The 22,277-nt window shown below is 50.8% G+C and overlaps 1 protein-coding gene and 1 long non-coding RNA gene across 2 annotated transcripts in view; one reads left to right on the top strand and one right to left on the bottom strand.

Moving 5' to 3' along the window:
- The window catches only part of CRISPLD2 (cysteine rich secretory protein LCCL domain containing 2), a 66,442-nt gene that overhangs the window by 21,205 nt on the left and 22,960 nt on the right, over nucleotides 1-22,277 (bottom strand). Inside the window, exons 4-11 of the mRNA XM_024735618.1 lie at nucleotides 20,823-20,955; nucleotides 20,255-20,370; nucleotides 16,370-16,470; nucleotides 10,946-11,086; nucleotides 8,669-8,729; nucleotides 4,977-5,043; nucleotides 4,367-4,497; nucleotides 2,190-2,233 (exon numbers count right to left, since the gene is read on the bottom strand). Of these exons, the coding sequence (XP_024591386.1) occupies nucleotides 2,190-2,233; nucleotides 4,367-4,497; nucleotides 4,977-5,043; nucleotides 8,669-8,729; nucleotides 10,946-11,086; nucleotides 16,370-16,470; nucleotides 20,255-20,370; nucleotides 20,823-20,955 (794 nt within the window). The remainder of the gene's footprint in view (nucleotides 1-2,189; nucleotides 2,234-4,366; nucleotides 4,498-4,976; nucleotides 5,044-8,668; nucleotides 8,730-10,945; nucleotides 11,087-16,369; nucleotides 16,471-20,254; nucleotides 20,371-20,822; nucleotides 20,956-22,277) is intronic.
- Nucleotides 2,248-7,806, top strand: LOC112393388 (uncharacterized). The gene is made up of 3 exons (XR_003001912.1): nucleotides 2,248-3,641; nucleotides 4,292-4,518; nucleotides 7,657-7,806. It is a non-coding gene; the product is annotated as an uncharacterized LOC112393388 (long non-coding RNA).

Below are 22,277 nucleotides of genomic sequence, written 5' to 3'. Positions count from 1 at the left end.
GCCCCAATGCTCCTGGCACCTCCCCCAGGGGCACTCTAGGGATGAGATAAAACCCAAGGCCCAAGCGTTTTTACAGGTCAAAGGTGTCATCACCCTAAACAGTTATTCTGTGGGGCGAGCAAACTTTTCATTTGCATCGTGCATTTCCACCTTGAAGCCTCTGCCTCTACTTTATCCTGCTGGAGCCTCATGGCGGGTATTACACTAATTATACAGATGGGGAAACTGAGGTCCAGAAAAGCTAAGAGACCTCCTGAGGCTGCACAGGACATGGTTGAGGGTCCAGGTTTCCGACTCACAGCCTCGAGCTCTTTGCTCACACCCTTCCCAAGGGGCAGGTGACTCTTTCCTTCAAGGTCACATGTTGTGTTTTAACAACAGATGTAAGAAAGCGGTTCTAATACTGGCCACCTGTAGTCTCTGACAGCCTGTCCTTGTCCAGTCCAGGGCTCGGCAAACTCCTCCTTAAAGAGCGAGAGAGTAAATATTTCCAGCTCTGTGGGCCCTATGGTCTGTGTTATAACCACTCAGCTCTGCCATCGTAGCAGGAACCAGCCACAGACAATGTAGAAAGGAATGGGTGCGCACGGCCAGGTGCCACTAAAACTTTATTTACAAAACAGTCAGCAGACAGGATTTGGCCTTGAGGGTTGTAGTTTGCCCACTCTTGGTCCAGCCGATCACTTGGATGGGCCAGGGGTCCATGCAGCGATCCAACAAGGGGACTGGTTTACTACACCAAGGGTCTGCTATACAATGGGATGCTGGGGAAATCACTAAAATGAGGTTTAGAAGTCCACTTAGAGGTATAGAAGACTATTCTTGATATATTATTACTTGAAAAAAAAATCAGGTTACCAATTCCATCTCAATTTTTAAAAACATATCAACGTATACATTACCAACGTATATACTCTTAATGCTGAGGGAAAAGAAACACTACAGATATCCACCAAAATGTTCAGAGCAGTTATCTCTGAATGGTAGAATTTAGGTCTTTTTTTCTTTTTTTCAACAATTCTCTGTATTTTTAAATTATCTGGAATAAACAGGCATTACTTTTGTAACGGGGAAAAGCTACTATATGGTTTTTTTTGTTCTTTTTGCGGTAGGCGGGCCTCTCACTGTTGTGGCCTCTCCCGTTGAGGAGCACAGGCTCTGGACATGCAGGCTCAGCGGCCACGGCTCACAGGCCCAGCCGCTCCGCGGCACGTGGGATCTTCCTGGACCGGGGCACGAACCCATGTCCCCTGCATCGGCAGGCGGACTCTCAACCACTGCGCCACCAGGGAAGCCCCTGCTATATGTTTTTATAAAGATATCTAACCAGATATTCTTGTATCCAGGGCAAATGACAAGAATTGGTTTCCCAAAAGAAGAAAGGGTCAGTGGGCAAGGATCAAGGAGAGGGTCCAGGGGAGGGTGCTGGGTGGGGCACCCTGGCATCCCCACCTGCCTGAGACTATTCCAATCAAGTGCCTGGTCTGGGCAACTATAACCCAGACCCCAATTCTGGTTACAGCGTGCTCTCCTGTGGATGCATGCCACCCTGCCAAGTGAACATCCCGGAGGCCATACAAAAAGCTGGGCCAGAGACAGCAAGTATGGGCCACGGACTTCCCCACGTTTCCCTCTCTTGTCCACGGCAGACATTACTAATCTATCAAGCTCCGGGCTCTGCTGAGCCCAGAATGAGGCCTCAGAATCCTTCTCAAAACGATGCTCCAGGTAGCCACTATCACGCACTAGAAATTGACACTCCCTATGCAACCTATTAGCTGCTCTAGACCCAGGCATTAGTACTTCTGTGACAGTCAGCTGGGAACCCATGCCTGTGTTTCAGGTTAGCTATCTAGGTCCATGGCCAAGTTCAGATTTTTTTTTTTCACCGTGCCGCACAGTTTGCGGGATCTTAATCCCCAAACCAGAGATTGAACCTGGGCCACAGCAGTGAAAGCGCCAAGTGCTAACCACTGGACTGCCGGGGAACTCCCCCTAAGTTATGATATTTTAAAAAATTAGTTAAAGGATTGACCTCCTCAGGAACCTCTTAAACATCTTTACAATGCTGAGAGCAACAGCAGCAGACACGGTAAACATTAAATCAATAACTAAGAGGAATGAACTTCCAGGGAGACCCAAGATAACCTGCGTATTGCGGTCGTATGAGAAAAGACTGGCCAGCTTACCTTTTACCTTTGACACCGTGAATGAGCTGGAGGCCTTGTATTTGCTGTAAAAGGAATCACTAGGTAAATGCAAACAGAAACGCGTCTGAAAGTACACGCTTGTTCCTGCACTTATTTTATTTACAGCCTCAACTTTACATTTTTCTACTTGTTTCCCATCAGCCTGAAAGCCCTTGGGACATTCTAGAGCAGGATCTAGAATGAGAAGATTCTAGAGCAGGGCTCGTTAATCTTCTTGGTGCCAAGGATCCCTCTAGCAGCCTGGTACAGCCTACGGACACCTTCTCAGAACAATGGTTTTAAAATGCAATAATAAATTGAAAAGATTAGAAGGAAATCAGGTATTATTAATATCATCATCAAAGTATTAAGACAAATTTGTGTTAGCGTCATAGCTGTGCATCTTTATTAACGCACTGAAAACGGAACCTAGCGGCAGGTCTTCTAACTACTGTCATTTGGGGATCATGACAGCAGAGACTGTTTCAAGGTGTCTCCATCACATGGATTCCCACCCGTGAGAAAGTCGCTGGCCCTACGAGTGCTACTCAGATTGGGGGCTAACACCCACCAGGGAAGAAGATACCACATTTCAATTAGAGGTGAGCGAAACTGAAGTTTTAATTTGCTTTGCATTCACACACTCCCCGACTCTAATTCTAAGACGTGAAGAACCCCACTCTAGATGTAAAGTTGGCCATTGGAAGGGACCAGAAATGGATTCAGGACAAGGGTCCCAGGCAATGCAGGACCTGAACCCTTGGTCAAGCCCACAGCTCCATCGGTGGTGGGGCGGAGCTTCATCAAGGCTGGGGTTGAGGTCACCCAACCGATCTCTCCATGAATATTTTCTTTGCTTTCGTTTAAACTTCCTTGCTCTTTTTTTGTTTACATAAAATCCCCAGCTAAGACAGAAGAAGGAACATTGCAACACTGCCCGAAGAACCAGGCCTTTCCAAACAGAATGACTCATGTAGATTTTGAAATGTTCTGAGTGGCCTCACTATTCGGAAGGGACATGGACATGCCACCTTGTAACTATCACAGGAGCGTCTGCTGGGTGCCTTCCTGCTGCAGACCCTGGGATGGGCACTGACACGGGGGTCCCTGACATGCTGCCTCGTGGTGGGTTAGCTGGGTGTCAGCCCCGGGTCCTGCCATGGCCCTCATTTATAAATGAGAGTACTGCCACCCCGATGGGATGAAGAAGCCAGCCCAGGTCACGCAAAGGGAGAAGTCAGAGCCGGGTCTGTTTGACCCTAGAGCCCCCAGTGGGTCCCACCAGCTCCTGGTCACCTTATGCCTCAGATGCCACGGACAGATCAAGACACGGCCTGCCGCGGTTCTTCACGGTCCCCCCACCCCATCAACCCCCAAAAGTCAGAATGGCGAATGTGGTCTGCCCCGTCAGCCATCCACATACCTTGCATGAAAAACACCTTGCAAAAACAAGTAAGTATATTTAAAAAATGAAAAGCCTCGTTCTCAGGGGGAAAAAAAAGTGCCAATCAAGAATTAGCCTACGGGGTGGGATACGGAGGGTGGGAGGGAGGCTCAAGAGGGAGGAGATATGTGGATATATGTATATGTATGGCTGATTCACTTTGTTATACAGCAGAAACTAACACACCACTGTAAAGCAATTATACTCCAATAAAGGTGTAAATAAAAAAAAGAATTAGCCTACAAACTCAAAGATACCATCAGTCATTACTGAAGTGTCTGAAGAGTTCTCAGGGACAAGGAAGGGAGAAAAAGCAGGATTCAGAACTCAGATTGCAAGGCTATGCTTTTGAAGGTCATGTACGTAGATTATCTCTGGGAAGTGGGAATGAAGAGATTAGTATTTCTTTATTTCCGTTTTTCTGTATCTTCATGGCTATGTGTACATTTCATAATTAAGAGCAGTGTTCATTTTAAATACGCAATAAACTTTCCTAAAACCTACAAAAACAAACAAAGAAGAAACAAAACTCAACCACAGTAAACACACACACCGAAACCCACTGGGATTAAATAGGCTGAACGGCCAATAGGGGTGATTTCTGAGTTATGGGATTAAGGTCATCTTCAGTATTTTCCTCCTTCTTTATATTGTTCAGTACTTTTCGAAGTTTCAACAGTGCTCTCATAAGCAGAAAAGAAGTCTTCAGGAACCCTGATCACCGAATAGTTACCTCAAAGACTGCACACCGTTTCTCTCAGACTTGACGAAAAAGGGGACCTTCCCGTTCCTGGTGACGTCCACCAGGCCTCCCTTGTCGTCCAGGACCCCGTAGTGAATGGCAGCCCGGCAGATGCTGGACGCCTGCGGGGGACAGGTCAGACTGTAAGTAAATCTGAATTCATCTTTGTCTGCAATCATTTCCCCAAACATCCAAGATGTTTGTCCTCAACCCACAAAAAGTCGGGCCAAGGCTCACCCCACTTCTCACTCTGGCTGCACTCTATAACACGTCTTTGTTCCGGGGGTGCTTATCTCGAAGAACTCATCTGAGTTGCTTTACAAACCAAGAACAGGGACAAACAGCCCTTTCTCCCCATCCAGTTGGAGCATTTAATGCTCGGCCTAAAATGGAGACTGGTCTGCTCGAGGGTCATCCCCAGTTCCCAAAAGTGGCTTCACAGGTTTGTGACCCCAGAAACACACGTGGATCAGCTCTACAAAAAGCGGGGTTTGACTAAGGAGCAGAAAGAAAATCTGTTCCCCTGAAAACCAGCCACCTGCTTTTAAAACAGAGACAGGAGTCCACACAAGCCATTTAAAGAAATGCTGGCCATACTTACGCTTTCATAAAAGAGAGTCCCAAAGATCTTTGCCCTGTGCTGCAGGCAGCCTGCTGGGCACTGGTACCTGATGGAGAAGAAAGAAGATGATTTTCAGAGGTAAACATGTTCATGAAACCGCATCGTGAATTTATTGGGGTTTTTCCCTTCAACAGCTCTATTATTACATATAGAAAAGCATCAGTGATATAGCATGCATTGTTTTGGAGCAACTCACAATTCACCCAGGCTGAAGTTTCTAGTCACACAGACACAATTAGATTCAACTTGACCTCCTTAAAGACTATTTTCATGTGCTTCAGGTTCAAATTGAATAGATGGACAATTCTATGAACAGATAGACAATTCACAGAATAAAGACAAGTGGCTTCAAAGGCACCAAAAAAAAAAAAAAAATCCTCAGATATCAGTCACCGAAGATGTGCAGACTGAAAGGAGTTGGCATTTTCCAGGCATCAAGGGTTTTTTAATAGAATAAAACTAAATGATGGTGATCATGTTCACAAACAACAGTTAATCTTTCCAGAAAGCCTTCAAAATTCATCCCTTAAACCATAAACAAAACGAAAAGACAGCCTCTGCACTGGGAAAAAGTATTTGCAAATGATGCTACCGACAAGGGATTAATTTCCAAAATATACAAACAGCTCATACAGCTTACTATTTTTTAAAAAACCACAACCCAACCAAAAAATGGGCAGAAGACAAAATAGACATTTCTCCAAACAAGACACACTGATGGCCAATAGGCACATGAAAAGATGCTCAACATCACTAATTATTAGAGAAATGCAAATCAAAACTACAATAAGGTATCACCTCACACCAGCCAGAATGGCCATCATTAAAAAGTCTACAAATAACAAATGCTGGAGAGGGTGTGGAGAAAAGGGAACCCTCTTGCACTGTTGGTGGGAATGTAAATTGATACAGCCACCATGGAGAACAGTATGGAGGTTCCTTAAAAAACTAAAAATAGAACTACCATACGACCCAGCAATCCCACTACTGGGCATATACCCTGAGAAAACCATAATTCAAAAAGAGACAGGTACCAAAATGTTCATTGCAGCTCTATTTACAATAACCAGGACATGGAAGCAACCTAAGTGTCCATTGACAGATGAATGGATAAAGAAGATGTGGTATACATATACAATGGAATATTACTCAGCCATAAAAAATAATGTCATTTGCAGCAACATGGATGGACCTAAAGATTATCATACTAAGTGAAGTAAGTCAGACAAAGACAAGTATATGATATCACTTATATGTGGAATCTACAAAAATGATACAAATGAACTTATTTACATAACAGAAGCAGACTCACAGACATAGAAAACTTAAGGCCACCAAAGGGGAAAGCGGGGTGAGGGATAAATTAGGAGTTTGGGATTAACATATACCCACTACTATATATAAAACAGATAACCAACAAGGACCTACTGTATAGCACAGGGAGCTATACTCAATATCTCGTAATAACCTATAATGGAAAAGAATCTGAAAAACAATATATATATGTATAACTGAATCACTTTGCTGTACACTTGAAACTAACACAACACTGTAAATTAACTACGCTTCCATTAAAAAAAATTCATATCCCTTAATTCTGGAGTCTCCCAAGCAAAAAGACAGAAAGTCAGACCTCCATGTTATTCCAACCATTTGTAATAGGGAAAAACTGGAAATAAGTCAGCAGGTGTCAAAGGAATAGCCAAATATATTTTTGTGTGGCCAAATGTCAGAGCATTAATGCAGCCACTAGAAATGAAGTTTTTGAGGAATAGTTATTGACTTTGGAAAACCTTAAGTGAAACCAGTAACGCACAAGATTGCATGACAGTATAGCCTAAGCAGTGCACAGAAACTACATAGAATGGTTCCTGACGTTCACGAGATTGTGGGACACTTATTCTTTCCTTTATACTTTTTTTGGGTTGTTGTTTTCCTGAATTACAATGAACAAGAATACCTTTTAAAGTCAGAAAAAAAGTCCAGTAAATATTATTTTTGTAAAAGCACCACGTACAGAAAACTGATGTGCCAGATGGTGCGACAGCTTCCAGGAGCTGCACCGTGAATGTTCTTGTGGTCGCAGGTGGGCTGAGTTCTATATCTTGACTGGAGGCATCTAACAGTCTTCATGTGGACAGACCCCTGCCTTTTCCGTGCTTGGGGAGGGTCCCATCTACCCCCAACCCTGCAACTCTTTTGATGCTAACAACAAATGTTCTCCAGACCTTGTCATTTTTTCCCATTGAATATTCAGGCGTGATGCTCTTGTAACAAGCCTGCGGTTCAGAGGCACATCACCACCAAGGGGCAACTCGGGAGCGTTCTGGGAATCCCAGACCTGTGAGTTTGCGGAGTGGAGACCCCTTCCGGTGCGAGGGGACAGACGGTCGTTCCACCACCCTCATTGCCACGTCTTGCTCATCTCACCAACAAAGTGCCTGGTTCTACTTTCATAGTACTTGCTGGCCCATCGCCAGCTGCTCGTGGGATGACGTATGAGCCCCTTGAACATCTGATCCTGGGCTGCTCTGTCTGTCCCAGGACACTCCTGCCAAAGTCTGAGTGGTGCATTGTCCTGGCAAACCAGATCCCCAAGTCCCCGTGGTATAAAATAGGACCCTCTCTTTTAGGTATTACAGTATACCTTCTCTTTTAGCGTGTGCTTTAAAGAACACGATTCACGGTTTCCCTGGTGGCGCAGTGGTTAAGAATCTGCCTGCTAATGCACGAGACACGGGTTTGAGCCCCGGTCCGGAAGATCCCACATGCCATGGAGCAACTAAGCCCATGTGCCACGACTACTGAGCCTGCGTTCTAGAGCCCGCGAGTCACAACTACTGAACCCGCGTGCCACAACTACACTACTGCCCGTGCTCCGCAACAAGAGGAGGTACCGCAATGAGAAGCCCGTGCACCGCAACAAAGAGTAGCCCCCGCTCGCCGCAACTAGACAAAGCCCGTGTGCAGCAACGAAGACCCAACGCAGCCAAAAATAAATATAAATAAAATAAATAAATGAAAAAAACATAAAAATGCAATTCAGCTTTAGATGAATGGATGCCAGAATCCATAGGAAGAAGAGTAAGGGCCCCTCCACCGATAACACAGTTTCCTGCCGTGAACCTGAGGACCTATGTAGGGCCGCTACACCTGTTGGCCACTCACTGCCAGAAGGAGCAGCCCAGCAGCTATGGTGCCAAAACCAAGCTTGTTCTCCTTGGCAGATGTTTTTCAACACCTGAAATGGACGATACTAAGTGACTCCATCAGCTACGTGAATTTGTTCAACGCTGGGGGACACGCAGGCCACTCTTTGTCTGGTGGGACCCCTCGGGAAGCAGGCCGACTTGGATTCCACAGCAGCCGTGCTGGACCCGTCCATGGTCACACCTGCCCTAACGCTGCTGCAGCCCTAGTCGTCCCTGGCACAGAGCTCTGGGCTAGGCTGTGCTAGCGCTGGGTAACCCCTTCATGCAGAGAGACGGGAGGGAGCCCCCAGCCTCACAAAAACATCGGTCAAGGTCTCCCTGTCGATAGCACATCTGCTGCTGGTACACCTGGCATTTCTCCAGATGTAGATCAGCTGACAGATCACGATGTGACCCATGACCGAGAGCAGGTGCTTCAGAGGGCTGCAGGCAGCGAGACGGGGACGGGCCAGGCCTTACCTGTTGCACGTGGACCCTTTACATTTGTCCTTCATCTTGGTGTCACACCTGACAACTTGGGCTAGGAGAGAAATGCAGAAATACTTGTCAAGGCAAGAAGCGGGAGGATGAGTCTGAGTTAGAAGACCCCATCCCCAGCCTCTGAGGAACTCTCTGGAACATTCTGGAATCCATGTCATAATGAAAGCAAGAGCATGGCCCAATGGCTGCAGGCTTAGGGTGAGGTTCAGATCCCAGACCCTCTTTCTAGCAGCACTGCCACCTTGGACACCTTACTTCCCCTCTCTGAGGTTCAAATTCTGCTTACTAACGGGGATGAGTAGTACAGCATCCACCTCCAACGGTTGCTGTGAGCCTTAAATGAGAAAGTAAATGTAGGCTTGGAAGGGAGCCTGGCACACTAAGTGCCCCATAGCCTCACAGGGCTCTGGAGGGCGAGCCTTGTCCAGCCCGGTTGGCGGGCACCCAGCCATTCTCACCAGTGTCATCTCCCCGCCCCCAGCCAAGATGACTTTGCCAAGCTTTCCTTTTTGGTGTATTTTATAGGGACATATCAGAATCTTGCAGTAGTGTCACAGTTTGACAAAAAGACATATTACTTTGTAATGTTACGTTACTAAAGAAAAAAACAACTGAAGCGTTTGGAATTTCTGGACAGACAAGAACATCAGCGTATTTCCTGGTCAAAGAAAGCCACAGCTGACTAAACAGGCAGGAAGCCCAGGAGAAAGACATCTGAAGGCCCAGAGGATAGAGACTAGTGGGGGCTGAGGGCAGGGCAGGGCAGTTGACAAAATAGCGAAGGATTTTTGAGAAAGATGGGCATGCGCTGGCCTCCTCACTCAGGGCTGAGCCCCGTTTTATGCTGTGTGAGGTTTGGAGGGAAAAGAGAGACACCGGTGGGCAGAGAACCCACACTTGGTGCCGTGTCTGTAAGAAAATGCCCTCCAGAGCCTCAACCCTTCACTAAAGGTGCCTCATACACAGGTGAGCAGCGGAGGGGGTAATCGGAGCCCGGCAGGGGAGGGCAGAAAGAAAGGAGCGAGCCCTAGCAGGCGAAGCGTCTCGGGAGACCAGGCAGAAGAAGGTGCGACAGAGGTGAGCGTGAGAACACTAGGCATCCGGGGACTTCCGGAAGTCTCTGGGAGGACATCCAACTTCTGGCCTTAAGGGGGGTGTGTCGGAGGCAACTTGATGGTGAGCTCAAAGCACAGCTGACACTGGGTGGCCCCCGTTTACTGCAAATAATCCCCACAGCAACCTGACAGAGCTGCAACAGCTCTGGTAAGGAGATGTGTGAGAGTAACAGATGAGAACGTTGACATACAGCCCAGGAGGTTTGTCCCAGGTCTAGAATCCATGGCCTTGTTCCCTAGTAATTGCTGCAGTTCTCCTTCGTCAAGAACACAATGCCGGGCTTCCCTGGTGGCACAGTGTTGAAATCCACCTGCCAGTGCAGGGGACACGGGTTTGATCCCTGCTCCGGGAAGATCCCACAGGCCGCGAAGCAACTGAACCCGTGCACCACAACTACCGAGCCTGCGCTCTAGAGCCCGCGAGCCACAACGACTGAGGCTGCGCACCACAAGTACTGAAGCCCGCGCGCCTAGAGCCCGTGCTCCGCAGCGAGAGAAGCCACCGCAGTGAGAAGCCCGCGCACCGCGACGAGGAGTAGCCCCTGCTGGCCGCAACTAGAGAAAGCCTGCGTGTGGTAACGAAGACCCAACACAGCCAAAAAAAAAAAAAGAACCCAATGCCTCTTATAAAATATGGACATATGAAATGCACAGGTCCGTATCTCACTGATTTAAAAAAATGCTAACAGAGGCATCACTGCTCCCACTTTATGGATGAGCACATCGACTCTCAAAGAGTCGGGTGACTGTCAGAGTCACAGGGCTGGTGCATGATGACCGCGGGGGCCGGGCTCCACGCTGCACGTTCATTCTCCCTTTGGGAGCCAGGCACTTCCAACAGGAACCCAATTTTAGCCCAAGTCTTCTTTGAAAGGACAAGAGAAGGTCTAACCTTAAAATACCTGCCAGGGGGGAAAAGGCCACCCAAGCACAGCTCCTATAATGCTTCTTTTGAAATGACTTAAAAATATCATTTTTTAGAAACATCTTCAGGTTGTGCTTTTTGCAAGCTACACCCCACCCAGTTCCCTGCTGTTTGTCGTCTTGGAGACCTCTCAACCCACCAGTTTCCCTCCTCTGCCCACCCCAAAGAAAACTGCCCCCTCCAGAGGTGGCTGGCAGAGGGCAGAGCCCCACTCACTCATGTAGTTCACGGCGGGGGCTTTCTTGGGCTTCGTGGGTCTGATCACCCTCGGCGGGACCCAGATGTGCTTCTCTTCAGGAATGGGGGCCGCTTCCACCTCGTTCATCTCGTCCGTTTCAGGTTTCTGGTCGTATGTCTCTTAATAGTGAAGAGGGAGAGAAAAGCAACATGCCGGGATTCAACCAAAATGCATTTAGGAAAAAATAAAGAAGCAATTTGGAAACTAAAGTTGTTCGAGGTTTGGCTTCACAAAGGGTCATTTCAGTGGCAAAGAGAAAGTTACATTTCAGGACACTGCTGGCCAGGTGGAATTCTCCCCGCCACGGGGCGGTGGATGGCTCTCCGCTCACTGTGTTTGCTTTGGACACAAGAGCGGCTGGGCTGACCAGAGGTTAGAAGGCCCTGGCGCCCACCCCTGGATCATCAGAATGGTTTCTTGTCCCGTCTCTGCCCAAGGAAGCAGCTTCAGGAAGCCACCTCATCCTCTGACCTCAAACCGTAGCTGTCTCCGCTGAGGTGCCTCTGGCCCTAGGTTCTCACTGGAGGAGGGGTCCGCCTCATTTACACGCCGTCATGGCACACGAAGACCCTCGTCAATGGTCTTGGACCCCAATGCCCCTCACCACCAGCGCATTCTGCTTCCTTCCCCACTCCTGCAGGCCAAGATCACTGAACCTTTCTCTGCACTGAAGTTTCGAAGCCCAATAACATTGGAACCATCAACTAGAACGAGCCAAAGACCCGACTCTTGGTTAAAACACTTAGTTCTTTGGGTCCCAATATTTTCCCCACCCAAATATTATTATTTCTCCAACCATGACCACGACCTTCATGTTTCAAAACATTCTAATTCACCGAATACATTGCATTTATTAAGCATCGGTTTATCTTCCAGTTTTCGTCATGAAAGTCAACTATTAACCACTCGCTGTGATATGTGATCAGGCCAGCTGGATACCAAAGCATAAATTCCAGCCAAAGTAAAGCAAAGTATTGCTGTTTGAGTTTGCTTGAGCACCCTTATCAAAGATGAATCAGCGCGCATCTCCGCTGGGGGACCCCCGCCCCTCCAAGGGTGTCTGTGGACCCGAGGTGGAAACCCCTGCCTTCCAAGCTCCTCCAATGAGAAAAGACAACAGATGTGTTTGGGTAAGAACGGTTTCAAGGAGCAGGAATGAAGCGCCCTCGCAGGCCTCTCTGTGTCAACGGATTAAAACTCAAGTCCCATCACGTGTTCACCAATCCCCAGCCTCATCCTTACTTCTTCTGAAGAGCAACAACTTTTCTCCAAAAAGCAGACCAAGGGTTTGCGTTGATACAAGCCATTCAAGAATATGAAGGGCAAGTGACATCTTCTCTGACGCTTTTCAAGGCTGGGATACTCTGCAGCTGTTTCACTGGCCGATTCATCACGGCACAACCACTACCCTGACTCATAGGAGGATGGACAGGATTTAAGCCGGAGGAGAACAGCAACCCTGAGTCCCAAGTTCATTATCAGAGCTCATGGACCTCCATGTACTGCTCCTGGACGGCGTGCTCACCACCACCCACCTCCTCCACCAGCTGTAAACTCCCTGAGGCCAGCAGTCAGCCTGCTTCACACCACACTACACCCAGCTCCCAAAGCATAGTAGCTGCTCAAGAAAATTTGCTGAGTGAAGGATGATCGAAATGCCCAACAAATTCTGTCTTTGAATTCTTTTGGGGAAAAAAAAAAAAAAAGTCCCAGCAAAGCTTAAAGACATTCAGGAAGGGAATTCTGAACACATCATTTGTAGCCAAACGCTATAGGTGAAATCTTTATGAAGACGCTGGGTTTGCAAACACCACTTGGGACCCAGCGGCTGTCTCTTGTCTGTCTTCCCGTCAATGTGGCTATTCAGGTTTGTCCTTCACTGAAAGCCAGAGCTGTCTCTGGAATAAGCTGGGTTTTCTTCCACTGGCCTTTAGGATTTTTATACCTCATAATCGTGGCTTTATTTAGCCAAATATAGTTGGGTAAAGCAGTCTAAAGCATTTGAGGGCTCACTATTTAAGAAAATGGGTAGACGGTCCTCGCCCTCAGACACACACATGAAAAGTGGGATGCTTACCCAGAGGACGGGCTGTATTTGATCACATCCTAATTAAGATCCCCTGTGTGGACCAGCACAGGCCTGGGGAAATTCCGTGCCCAAGTTCACTGCAAGGTTACCCCGTGCACCGTCCAGCTCCGGACCAGGGGTCCCAAGGCACACAGCATTGCTCCATCATTCTGCAGACTCCCGCCTGGTTCCATAAGTGGGGATGAAGCCCATAACTAACGTCAAGCTCTCACCTCAACCTCTTGTTGCCCTGGGAGGCATGAGCAGCCCCATTTTACAGACGGGAAAACCGAGGCTCAGAGAGGCTATGTGACCTGCCCAAGCTCACACAGCTGAGAGTCAAATCACCTTTCCCCAAAGTCCACTCCCTTCATCGCCACACAGGGAAGGGCTGGAGGGATGGAATCTTCTCTTACGGTCTATCCTTATCCCTGTTCCATCTCCATTATGGGTCAAGGCCTTGCCAGGCACCTCAATAAATGCTTAGTAAGTAGCTTATGCAGATAAGCTGCTTTAGAAGAGACTTTCTGCATGGTTAGCTAAGAAAATCGGGACGCCCACCAAGTGAAGTTGGGCATTTTCCACCAAAAATAAAGAAACAAGTCCAGGAGGCTTCATTGGGTGGGTTAACCAGCATCTAGGCTATCTTTGTGTGCATTTGTTCTTCGAAAATGACCCTCTGTGGATATCGGGGGTATATTTATTCAGACGACATGCAGAACACACCTGCTACGTGGCCCTGGAGGCCCGGGAGTGAACCAGCAGTTGTAACTACAGGTGAATCAAGTGCAAGGAGAGTCTGGTGGCAGTAAGAGCACGGAGGCAGGTGGGTTGCCTGTCTGTGGACTCAGGGAAGTCTCCCTGGAGGAGGTGTGACACCAGAGCTGTGTTTCCCGAGAGGAGAAGGGGTCTGCCAGGATCCTGAGATGGATGGGGCCCCCAGGCTGGGAGAGGGCCCCCAGTACCTGCCAGGTGAGGAAGAACCCCATGCCAGGTGATAAGCACAGTCATACATCCCCACTCCCACCTCTCCAAGGAAGTAATGAGCTGCGTTCATAAAGCACTGACTGTGTGCAGGCTGCTGTCCTAGCAACTCACATCCTCCTTGTTGCATCCTCCCAGCAACTCATCTGCGGGAGAACGATGTCATCACTCTTACAGATGGGGAAACCGAGGCTCAAAGAAGGCAAGCAGTGTGTCCGAGCACACACGTCCAGGAACGCAGAGACGCCCCACTCTGCCTGCCCTGCACCCTGACAGCCTGCCTGTGCGCACACGGAGCCCCCTCCCAATGCGAGAGCCAACGGGGAGCCCCAGTGGGCATCCCTCCCTCACGGTCCCCAAATCAGCACGCAGGATCTGATGGGGGGATTTGCCCCTCTGGGTGACTGGACAGCAGCCACAGGACCTGCCTGAATGGGGATTTGCGGCCCGATATGCCTGGAGTGTCAGCCTGCATTCTTCTCAGCCCTCCTACGACCCCCAGGGGCTGACACATCACCCCGTTTTCACACAGGAAGACAGGCTCAGAGAGATGAAATGCCCTGCCCAGGTGCTCACCGCTGGAACACGTAGGGTTGATATTCCTCAGGCAGGCGTGCCGAACTCTAAAACCCACGCCTGTCCCATGAATCCAGGAATCGGAGCTGGGCTGTCTGGGAATATTTCACTAAGGACAGGTGTGGGCACCTCCCTCTCGAAGACAGTGAAGAGGTGTGTTGCCTGAGAGGGGGTGGGAGAGCAGGAGAAACTCCATCTAACAAATGCTTACAGAGCCCCTGCTGCGTGGCAGGCACTGCCGGGACCTGCACATCCCTGTGGGCCCTTCTGCCTCACAGTCTCGTGACCGCGATGCCTCACCTTCCAGGCCTTTGCACGTGCTGTTCCACCTGCCAGAAACACCCTTCCCTTCTCTCATTACTAGGCCGTGTCCTCTTCCTCAATAGCCGCCTGCTTGGGAAGCCTCCCCTGACCTGGCTGATGGTGGGTACTCCTGCTGTTAAGCCCTGAGGCATCTGTTACGTCCCCTGAAAGATGCGTGTCACTCCTCGGGCCAGTGGCCCCGCTGGACCTCATGTTCCCGAGGGCAGGACCGTGACTGTCGGGTCCCCACAGGCATCCCCATCCCTATCACCTGGCGACGTCCTGGCACACAGCAGGTGCTCAACACACTCTCACCAAATGCACCGGCTCTCTCATCTGAGCCCGAGATGCGTTATGGAAGGCTGGAGCTATCATACCCATTTTGCTGATGGCTAGAGTGATCAGCTGGCTTGAGCAAACAGCCTCCAATCATGCAGAGCCAGAACCAGAAGCCTAATGTCCAGACTTTGGGTTGAGCCCCCTGAGTTCCCCCTGGAGCCTCAGCCACCCGCATTTAACTCACGACCCAGGGGACCAGCACGGACTGGACTCTCAGATCCTTGCTTCTCCCCGCCTGCAAGATCCCCACGCCCTCCCCGTAGTGGGCAGAATCAGTAGCGAACAGCGGGCCTGGGAGGGTCTGGGAGCCCCACTCTTCACCCCGGAGCCCACCGGACTGATCCTGCGTTTCCCCCCGCCCAATCCCACCTCTCCTGAAAGACCCCTCTCAGCCATTACAAGACCTGTTGATGGAGCCACGGGGAAAAAAAAAAAACACATCTCAACCTCAAAAACACGGTCAGCCCCTTGGCGGGCTCTGCTCCTTCTGGGACGGAGCCGGAGGAAACAGTCCCAAATGCGAGGAGCACTTGAGGCACGAAAAACGCACATTATTCACAGGAGCGGGACGTGGGAACATTCTGAGCCGCAGGCAATAAGCAAATGCTGGCATCGCCAGAAAACACGGCCTTTGAGAGCCTTTGAGAGCTCGGCTTGGCTTGAGCTGTGGGGCAGGGGAAACAGAGGTTTCTGATGAGTAAGGGCCGGACGAGCTGCACACGCGGCTGGGTGGCCTGCGGGGGACAAGGACGGGCAGGAGGGGCTCTGACAAGCCGCGGGGGGCGGCCCCTGCCTGTCCTGCAGCTCGCCCGGACCATCAATCACGTGGCTGTTTTAAATTCCTTGTTTGTTGTCTGTTTTATACCAAACTCTGAGCATCGAGAGAGCAGGGATGCCTCCCACGGGAGACGCGCACTGAGGGGACGTCCCAGGGGTAGCCGTATCCCCGGGGAGCTGGGGCTGAACCCTGAGTCCAGAGGTGGGGAGGCGAGGAGGGGAGGGCCGAGGGGGAGGGCAGGAGGGACCAATTTCCCCCCCAAATTGTCCAACTTCCCCGTTTCACGTCAGCCATTCTGTGACTCAGGGACTGGAGGGGACGCCCATTCCAAAGGGTTTTGAAGTCGTTTCCTACCTCGGTAACACAAGTTGTTCCTGCAGCTGCCTCCATACCTGGGCGGGCACTCGGAGCAGGGCCGGCCAGCTCTGTAGGGGGCTTCTCCGATCCAGTTCCCCCTGAGGACAGACCAGAAACACCGTCAGGGGGCCGCCACGCCAGGGCCCGGGGGGGCTTCTCTCTCCTTTCTGGAGCCTCGGGACCCCAGACACGGTCAGGGAGGAAGGAAGGTGTGAATGGGGAAGGCACCTGCCCTGAGCCCCTCCTGTGTACAGAGTCTAGAGAATTCCAGAAGAATCCCAGTCGGGAGCTACAAAGCATCCTTCTCCCTGCACCTTTGTCCTGTGGCCTCACGCAACTCTGAATGCTGTCAGCCACCCCCAGTCCCAGCCCCGATGCCTCTGAACTGGAAGCTGCTGGGATCCTCTGAAGCCATTTCTCAGGTCAGCCTGTTCCAGGGAGTGTCTCGTGTTTACCACATACCTACCTGCTCACTCCATCCTTCCAACACCCCAGGAGGGACGTGCTGGAGTTCAATCCTTTTTCAGAAGGGGAAACTGAGGCCCAGAGAGGTTAAGGGATTTACCCAAGGTCACACAACGAGGGATTGGGAGGGCTGGGATTTGAACCCAGGCCGTGGGGCTCAGAGCCTTTGACCGCACTCTGCTCTCGGGGCTGGGACCAAGGTCCCTCTGGGCATTACAGGTGCCATCCGCCACCCTTTGAAGTTCCCAGCGCAGGAAAACCAGAGGCCGGTCAGTGGGATTTCTCCAGGGGCCAGGTTGCAGGTGGTGAGTGGAATTCCCAAGCCCTTCTCCCAGCACCTGGGCCTTTAGCAGCACAAACCGGAGAGGTGAGTGACTGGGAGCCAGTCTTCGTGATCTGTTCTAGAAACTTCCTTCATGGGTGCCCCGTCACCTGTCTGTCCACTCAGGAAAGAGACTGGCGGCCCCGATCCTGGGCCAAGCATGGCCGAGCAGTGATGAGCGGACTCCCGGGGCTGGACCTGGACCTGCCAGCCGGGTGAACCCAGCCAATGCCCCTCGACCCTGAGCCTCTGCCCCCTTCTCTGTAGTGGGGTAACCACGGGGGGTGGTCATGAGATGAAGAGGGCGTCTGCGTGGATGCCTCAGACTGGGGCCAGCCATGCCCCTGAGCATTTGCTAAATCAACATCCTCGTTGGGTGACGTTTCTGACGGCTGTCCAGGGTGGCCAAGAAGGGGTCCTGATAGTGACGGCCGGGAGACAACTGCAGAAAACACACTCTCTGTTTGGCCCCGGACGGCTCAAAATAGCGGAACGGCATCACCCAGGGCCACACGGGCATCGGGCCTGGGGATGGTGGGAGGGTGGCTGGGGGGTGCTGTTATAATCTGCACCCATGGATGGAAAATAACACCCCCCACCAGGCTGCAGACCCTGCCTCACTGAGCACCTCTGCCCCATGTGCAGGCTGGCTAGGGGCTCACGGGGGGCTTCGGGATTGCCCTCCCAAATGGACCATCACCCGGCGGACCCAGGGTACCCCAGCACCTGCCCTGTCACCGGGTGGGGCTCAGTAGGTTTCTTCAGACCCTCCGGGCCTCCCAGACAGGCTCCTCCCCTCCCCCAGCCAAGTGCACCAGCACAGGTAGGTTCCACATGTCCTCAGCGACAAACCAAGTCTCCCACACAGCTGGAGCAGTAGCTCTCCGGGTTACCGGTCGTGGATGCGGGCTGGGTGCTTGTAGACGGGCAACCTCCCCGCTCCCAACAGCCCCAGGAAGTGAGCACCCTTCCCCCACCCATGAGGCCGTCAAGGTGCAAGACCACCCCACCCCACCCCCTCCCAAAGAGACCTGAGCCCAGACACCACCCCAGGGCCCACCCTCTCAGCCACTGCCCCCTGCATGGTTGGGGGCTCAGACTCTTGAAGAAAGAGGCTGTGGACATCATGGAAAACCACAAAGACATCTGAAAAAAAATGCCCACCGAACACACAACACCACGGACGAATCTCCCAGACACGGTGTTGAAAGGCAGACGGCAGGCACAAGAGGGCATATCTGTCCATTCACAGGAGGGTCCAAACCAGACAGACTGACCGATGGGGAGGGGTGTCAGAATGTCAGCCACTCTGGCCCCGCTTCCAGCCTGGGGCCCTGGAAATACTCCCTCCCTTGACCTGGGTACTAGTTACACGGGTATACATAATGCATACATAATGCATATACATATGCCCAGCCCCCCCAATTCGTATGATGAAACCCTAACCCCCCAATGTGGCTGCATTTGGAGATGGGGCCTCGGAGGAGGTGATTAAGGTTAAATGAGGTCACAAGGGTGGGACTCTGATAGGATTAGTGTCCTTATAAGAAGAGACACAGAGAGCTCAATTCCCCCTCCCTCTCCCTCCCCCTCCAACCCCCAGCACACGCTGAGGAAACGCCCTGTGGAGACGCAGGGAGGATGTGCCATCCGTGAGCCAGAAAGAGACTCCTCACTAGAGACTGACCCTGCTGGACCCTGATCTGGACTTCCAGCCCCCAGAGCTGTGAGAAATAACGTGTATTGCTCAAGCCACCCGATCTGTGGTATTCTGTTACGGCAGCCTGAGCTAATACATGTCTCTATGTGTGAAAATTTATCCAGCTGTGCTCTTAGGATTACTGTACTTTACTGTACACAAGTCATTATTTTTTCAAGAAAGCGGTAAAGACTAAATAAGGGAAGAATGGTATTTCTGGTTGGATCTTCTAGTGTATTTTTTAATATAAAGACTTAAATCACATGATTCCTCACTCCCCACCTGCCACTCTGCAAGGAGTTCCACCATGGGGACCACCTTACTGCTCTTCCATGGGGCTCAGGTCCCTCCCATGGATGACGTAACCCCCCTGCCCTCATCCCCGTGGGCCGCTTGAGACATCATTACCACAGGTGTGCCAGATGGTTTACGGAGAGTTTCTACTTTCCCCCCAACTTCAGCGATTCCCTCTTCATCCTACCTTCTCACGGTTACTCCTGATCCAACCCAGTAAATGAGGTCATTCCTGTTTCATGCAGTCATGGAGAAAACATGCCTCAAGGGCACACTGCGTGCAGGGCCCAGTGCTAGGATGGCGGCCAGCCCAGTGGCCAGTGTGCAAACCATAGGCTATAACTGGGTGAGCCGGTCTCTGAGAGTCAGCACACACTTGTCTGATGAGCGACGGAGGTGAATGAGTAAAGGGATAAGTGACACACTGATGACGTCGGGATGCTGTCAAGAGGAAGTGGGACTATGACCTAAAGGTGTGACGAGGTCCCTTCTGGGAGGGGAGATATAAAGATGCAAAAACTAGGGCTAGCATGAATACCTGTTTTCTAGAGTGCTATCTGCTGCGTATTTTCAGAGAAAAAGAATCTCTATGACAGACCCCACTGGTTGCCCAGCCAACTACTCCTGCTTCTGACTTATTCAAGTAGCCCCAGGGGGTGACGTGCAAAGCCAACTGGGGCGATTTCATTGGTCAAAGCCAACTGGGGCAATTTCATTGGTCAAAGCCAACTGGGGCACTCTTGTTCTCCCTTGTCCATGAGTGGTCTAGTTCTGGCCAAAGACATGAGGAGAAAGTGGGCCAGGGGTGAGAAAAGCCTAAGGAGACAGGCCTTTTCTACCATTCTCTTCCCTTCTGTTTGGGAAGATGTGATGCCTGGTGCTCTACAGCCATCTTGGGACCATGAGGCGAGGACAATACAGCAAGAAGACAGAAAGTTCTCATTGACATGCTGAGCTATTAAGCTAACCTAGATGCACCAACCTCTAGATGCCTTGTTATGTGAAATAATAAAGAGATTTTACCACTGAAGCCAGTTTCAGTTGGGTCTTCCATAGCAGGCGAACACACCCCAACCCATAAAACCATGTCACTTGTTCTTACTTTGGAGAGTAATTGCAGACGAGGTAGACCGCATTCTCCCAAACATCTCCCCAGACATTCATCCTCTCGCAGGTGTTCACAGCACAGCCAATCTTGGTGGTTGTGGCCCAAACTATCTGAAAAGATGACATCCATACATCTGAGCTCAAGGGACAAATGACCAGGGTGATATAATCTGGTCTGGATCCATAAGGCGCTGGCACTAAAGGGGTGTGTGGTGAAGAGGTGAAGGACCAGATTCTTCCCCTAACCCATTAAAGATCCACACATTTCTTTAAAACAAAAGCAAACAAACAAAAAAAAGAACAAAAAAACACACAAGGAAAATTCCCCAGCAATGTAAAGCTGCCATAGAAGTTTCTAGCGCTTACTCTCAGTTTCCATATCTGTGAACTGGCCACAAACAGCCTGGCCCACCAGCTATACTTTGAGTAGTGCTGAATTAAAGGAAAAAATGAAGGCAATGATAGAGCAGAGGTTTTCTGACTGGGCAACAGTCCCACAGGGCCAGGTGAGTGACAGTGTTTGGGGGTGCCAGGCTGAGGTCACACCTGATCTTCAGCCTTACCTGTGTGTAGTGGGTGCACATGGCCCCAGAGCACCTCTCTGGACACCAGGGGTTGCACTCGTGGGGGTAGGGGTAGGTGTAGTCCTTCACCTCGTCATACCAGGACTGCACGTGGAAGCCAGGAGAGCGATACCTGCAGGGGCAGATCAGCTTGTTACATGCCAGCCACCAAGCACCCAACGACAGAGACCCCCGCTGGCAGCACTGCCACCCATGGAGCAGCTGGAGGGGGTGCTTCTTTGGGCCAACAGCCCCATATCCCACCCAGTATCTGTTAAAAGTGCTTAAAACCCGAATTGGCCTCCTCTGGGTTCCAGGAGTGTCCCTGGGTGACCTACAAGCCACCAGTGTGTGTGGGAAACTTTTACCTGGCTCCCGGTGAGTTCTTTTTAATGTTAATAATTATGTATTAATTTTCACGTACATTTGGGGAATCCCACATTTCACGGATATTACCGCTTAAGAACAAATCCCATATTTCACAGCTATTACCACTTAAGAACAAATCCCATATTTCACAGCTATTACTGCTTAAGACAAAACTGAAGGTGCAAGTCCATTTACAGTCAATGTAGAGAAAAACAGGAAGTAGATAACGGAACAGATCCTGCCCAGATAACTGAACTGTGGCAGGGGAGGGTCTGGAAGTTGGGAAACAGCTGGCTATGGCGGACAGGGCAGACAGGTCCCTGTCACACACACACACACATACAGCCAAACAGCAGCCTAAAGCCTCACGTTTCTGTAATGTCATGACCAGCTTTGCTCCTTGGCTGCCTGGGGACCCGAGGACTCAGACTCCAGGAAGAAAACTCATTCAAGGCACAGGAACCCACAGGTGTCCAGAGCCCTGCAGTCAGCTGGGCAAACCCTTGTACCAAGCTCCCCTTTGGGATTTTATCACCTGAGCCCTCCCTCGTCCCCAACCCTGAGGAGCACGCCCCCAGCCACTGTTGGTGGCCACCACCCCCTCGCTTCAGCCCCGCCCGCCAGGTTGGTACCGGGAAAGAAAATAAACCAGATTGGAACCCCCGGTCGCTGTCACCAGCAAGTGTAAACAAAGAGGTTTCAATAAAGAGAACAGATGTGGTGGCGACTGGTGACTTCTGAGGGCACCGTGGGGACCCGGGTGGTTAGAAGTCTTATAACAATTACTGTCAGGACCCAGGGAATGGTGGCGGTCAGTGCCGTGGCTGGAGAAGCAGCCTCCCTTCCTGGAGCCAGCTCGGGGAAAGAGACACACGCAGCAAGAGAGCCCTAGAGTCACAGGGAACCCATCACCAGTCTGTCTATTTCCCTGGAACCGCACAGCCAGGCTGGGGTGGTTTTGGAAAGAGAACAGTTGGCTGCAGAGGGGCCTTCAGAAGAGGGCCTCTTTCGTAAAGTGAGTTGGCAATATTCATCCAGAAGGGGGACAGTCTTTGTGCCCTGGGACCCACCAGTCCTACCCCTCAA

The sequence above is a fragment of the Neophocaena asiaeorientalis genome, unplaced genomic scaffold (genome assembly GCF_003031525.2).
Source record: "Neophocaena asiaeorientalis asiaeorientalis breed wild unplaced genomic scaffold, Neophocaena_asiaeorientalis_V1.1 scaffold40, whole genome shotgun sequence".
NCBI classification, from domain to species: domain Eukaryota; kingdom Metazoa; phylum Chordata; class Mammalia; order Artiodactyla; family Phocoenidae; genus Neophocaena; species Neophocaena asiaeorientalis.
This window is presented reverse-complemented; position numbering and strand designations above follow the sequence as displayed.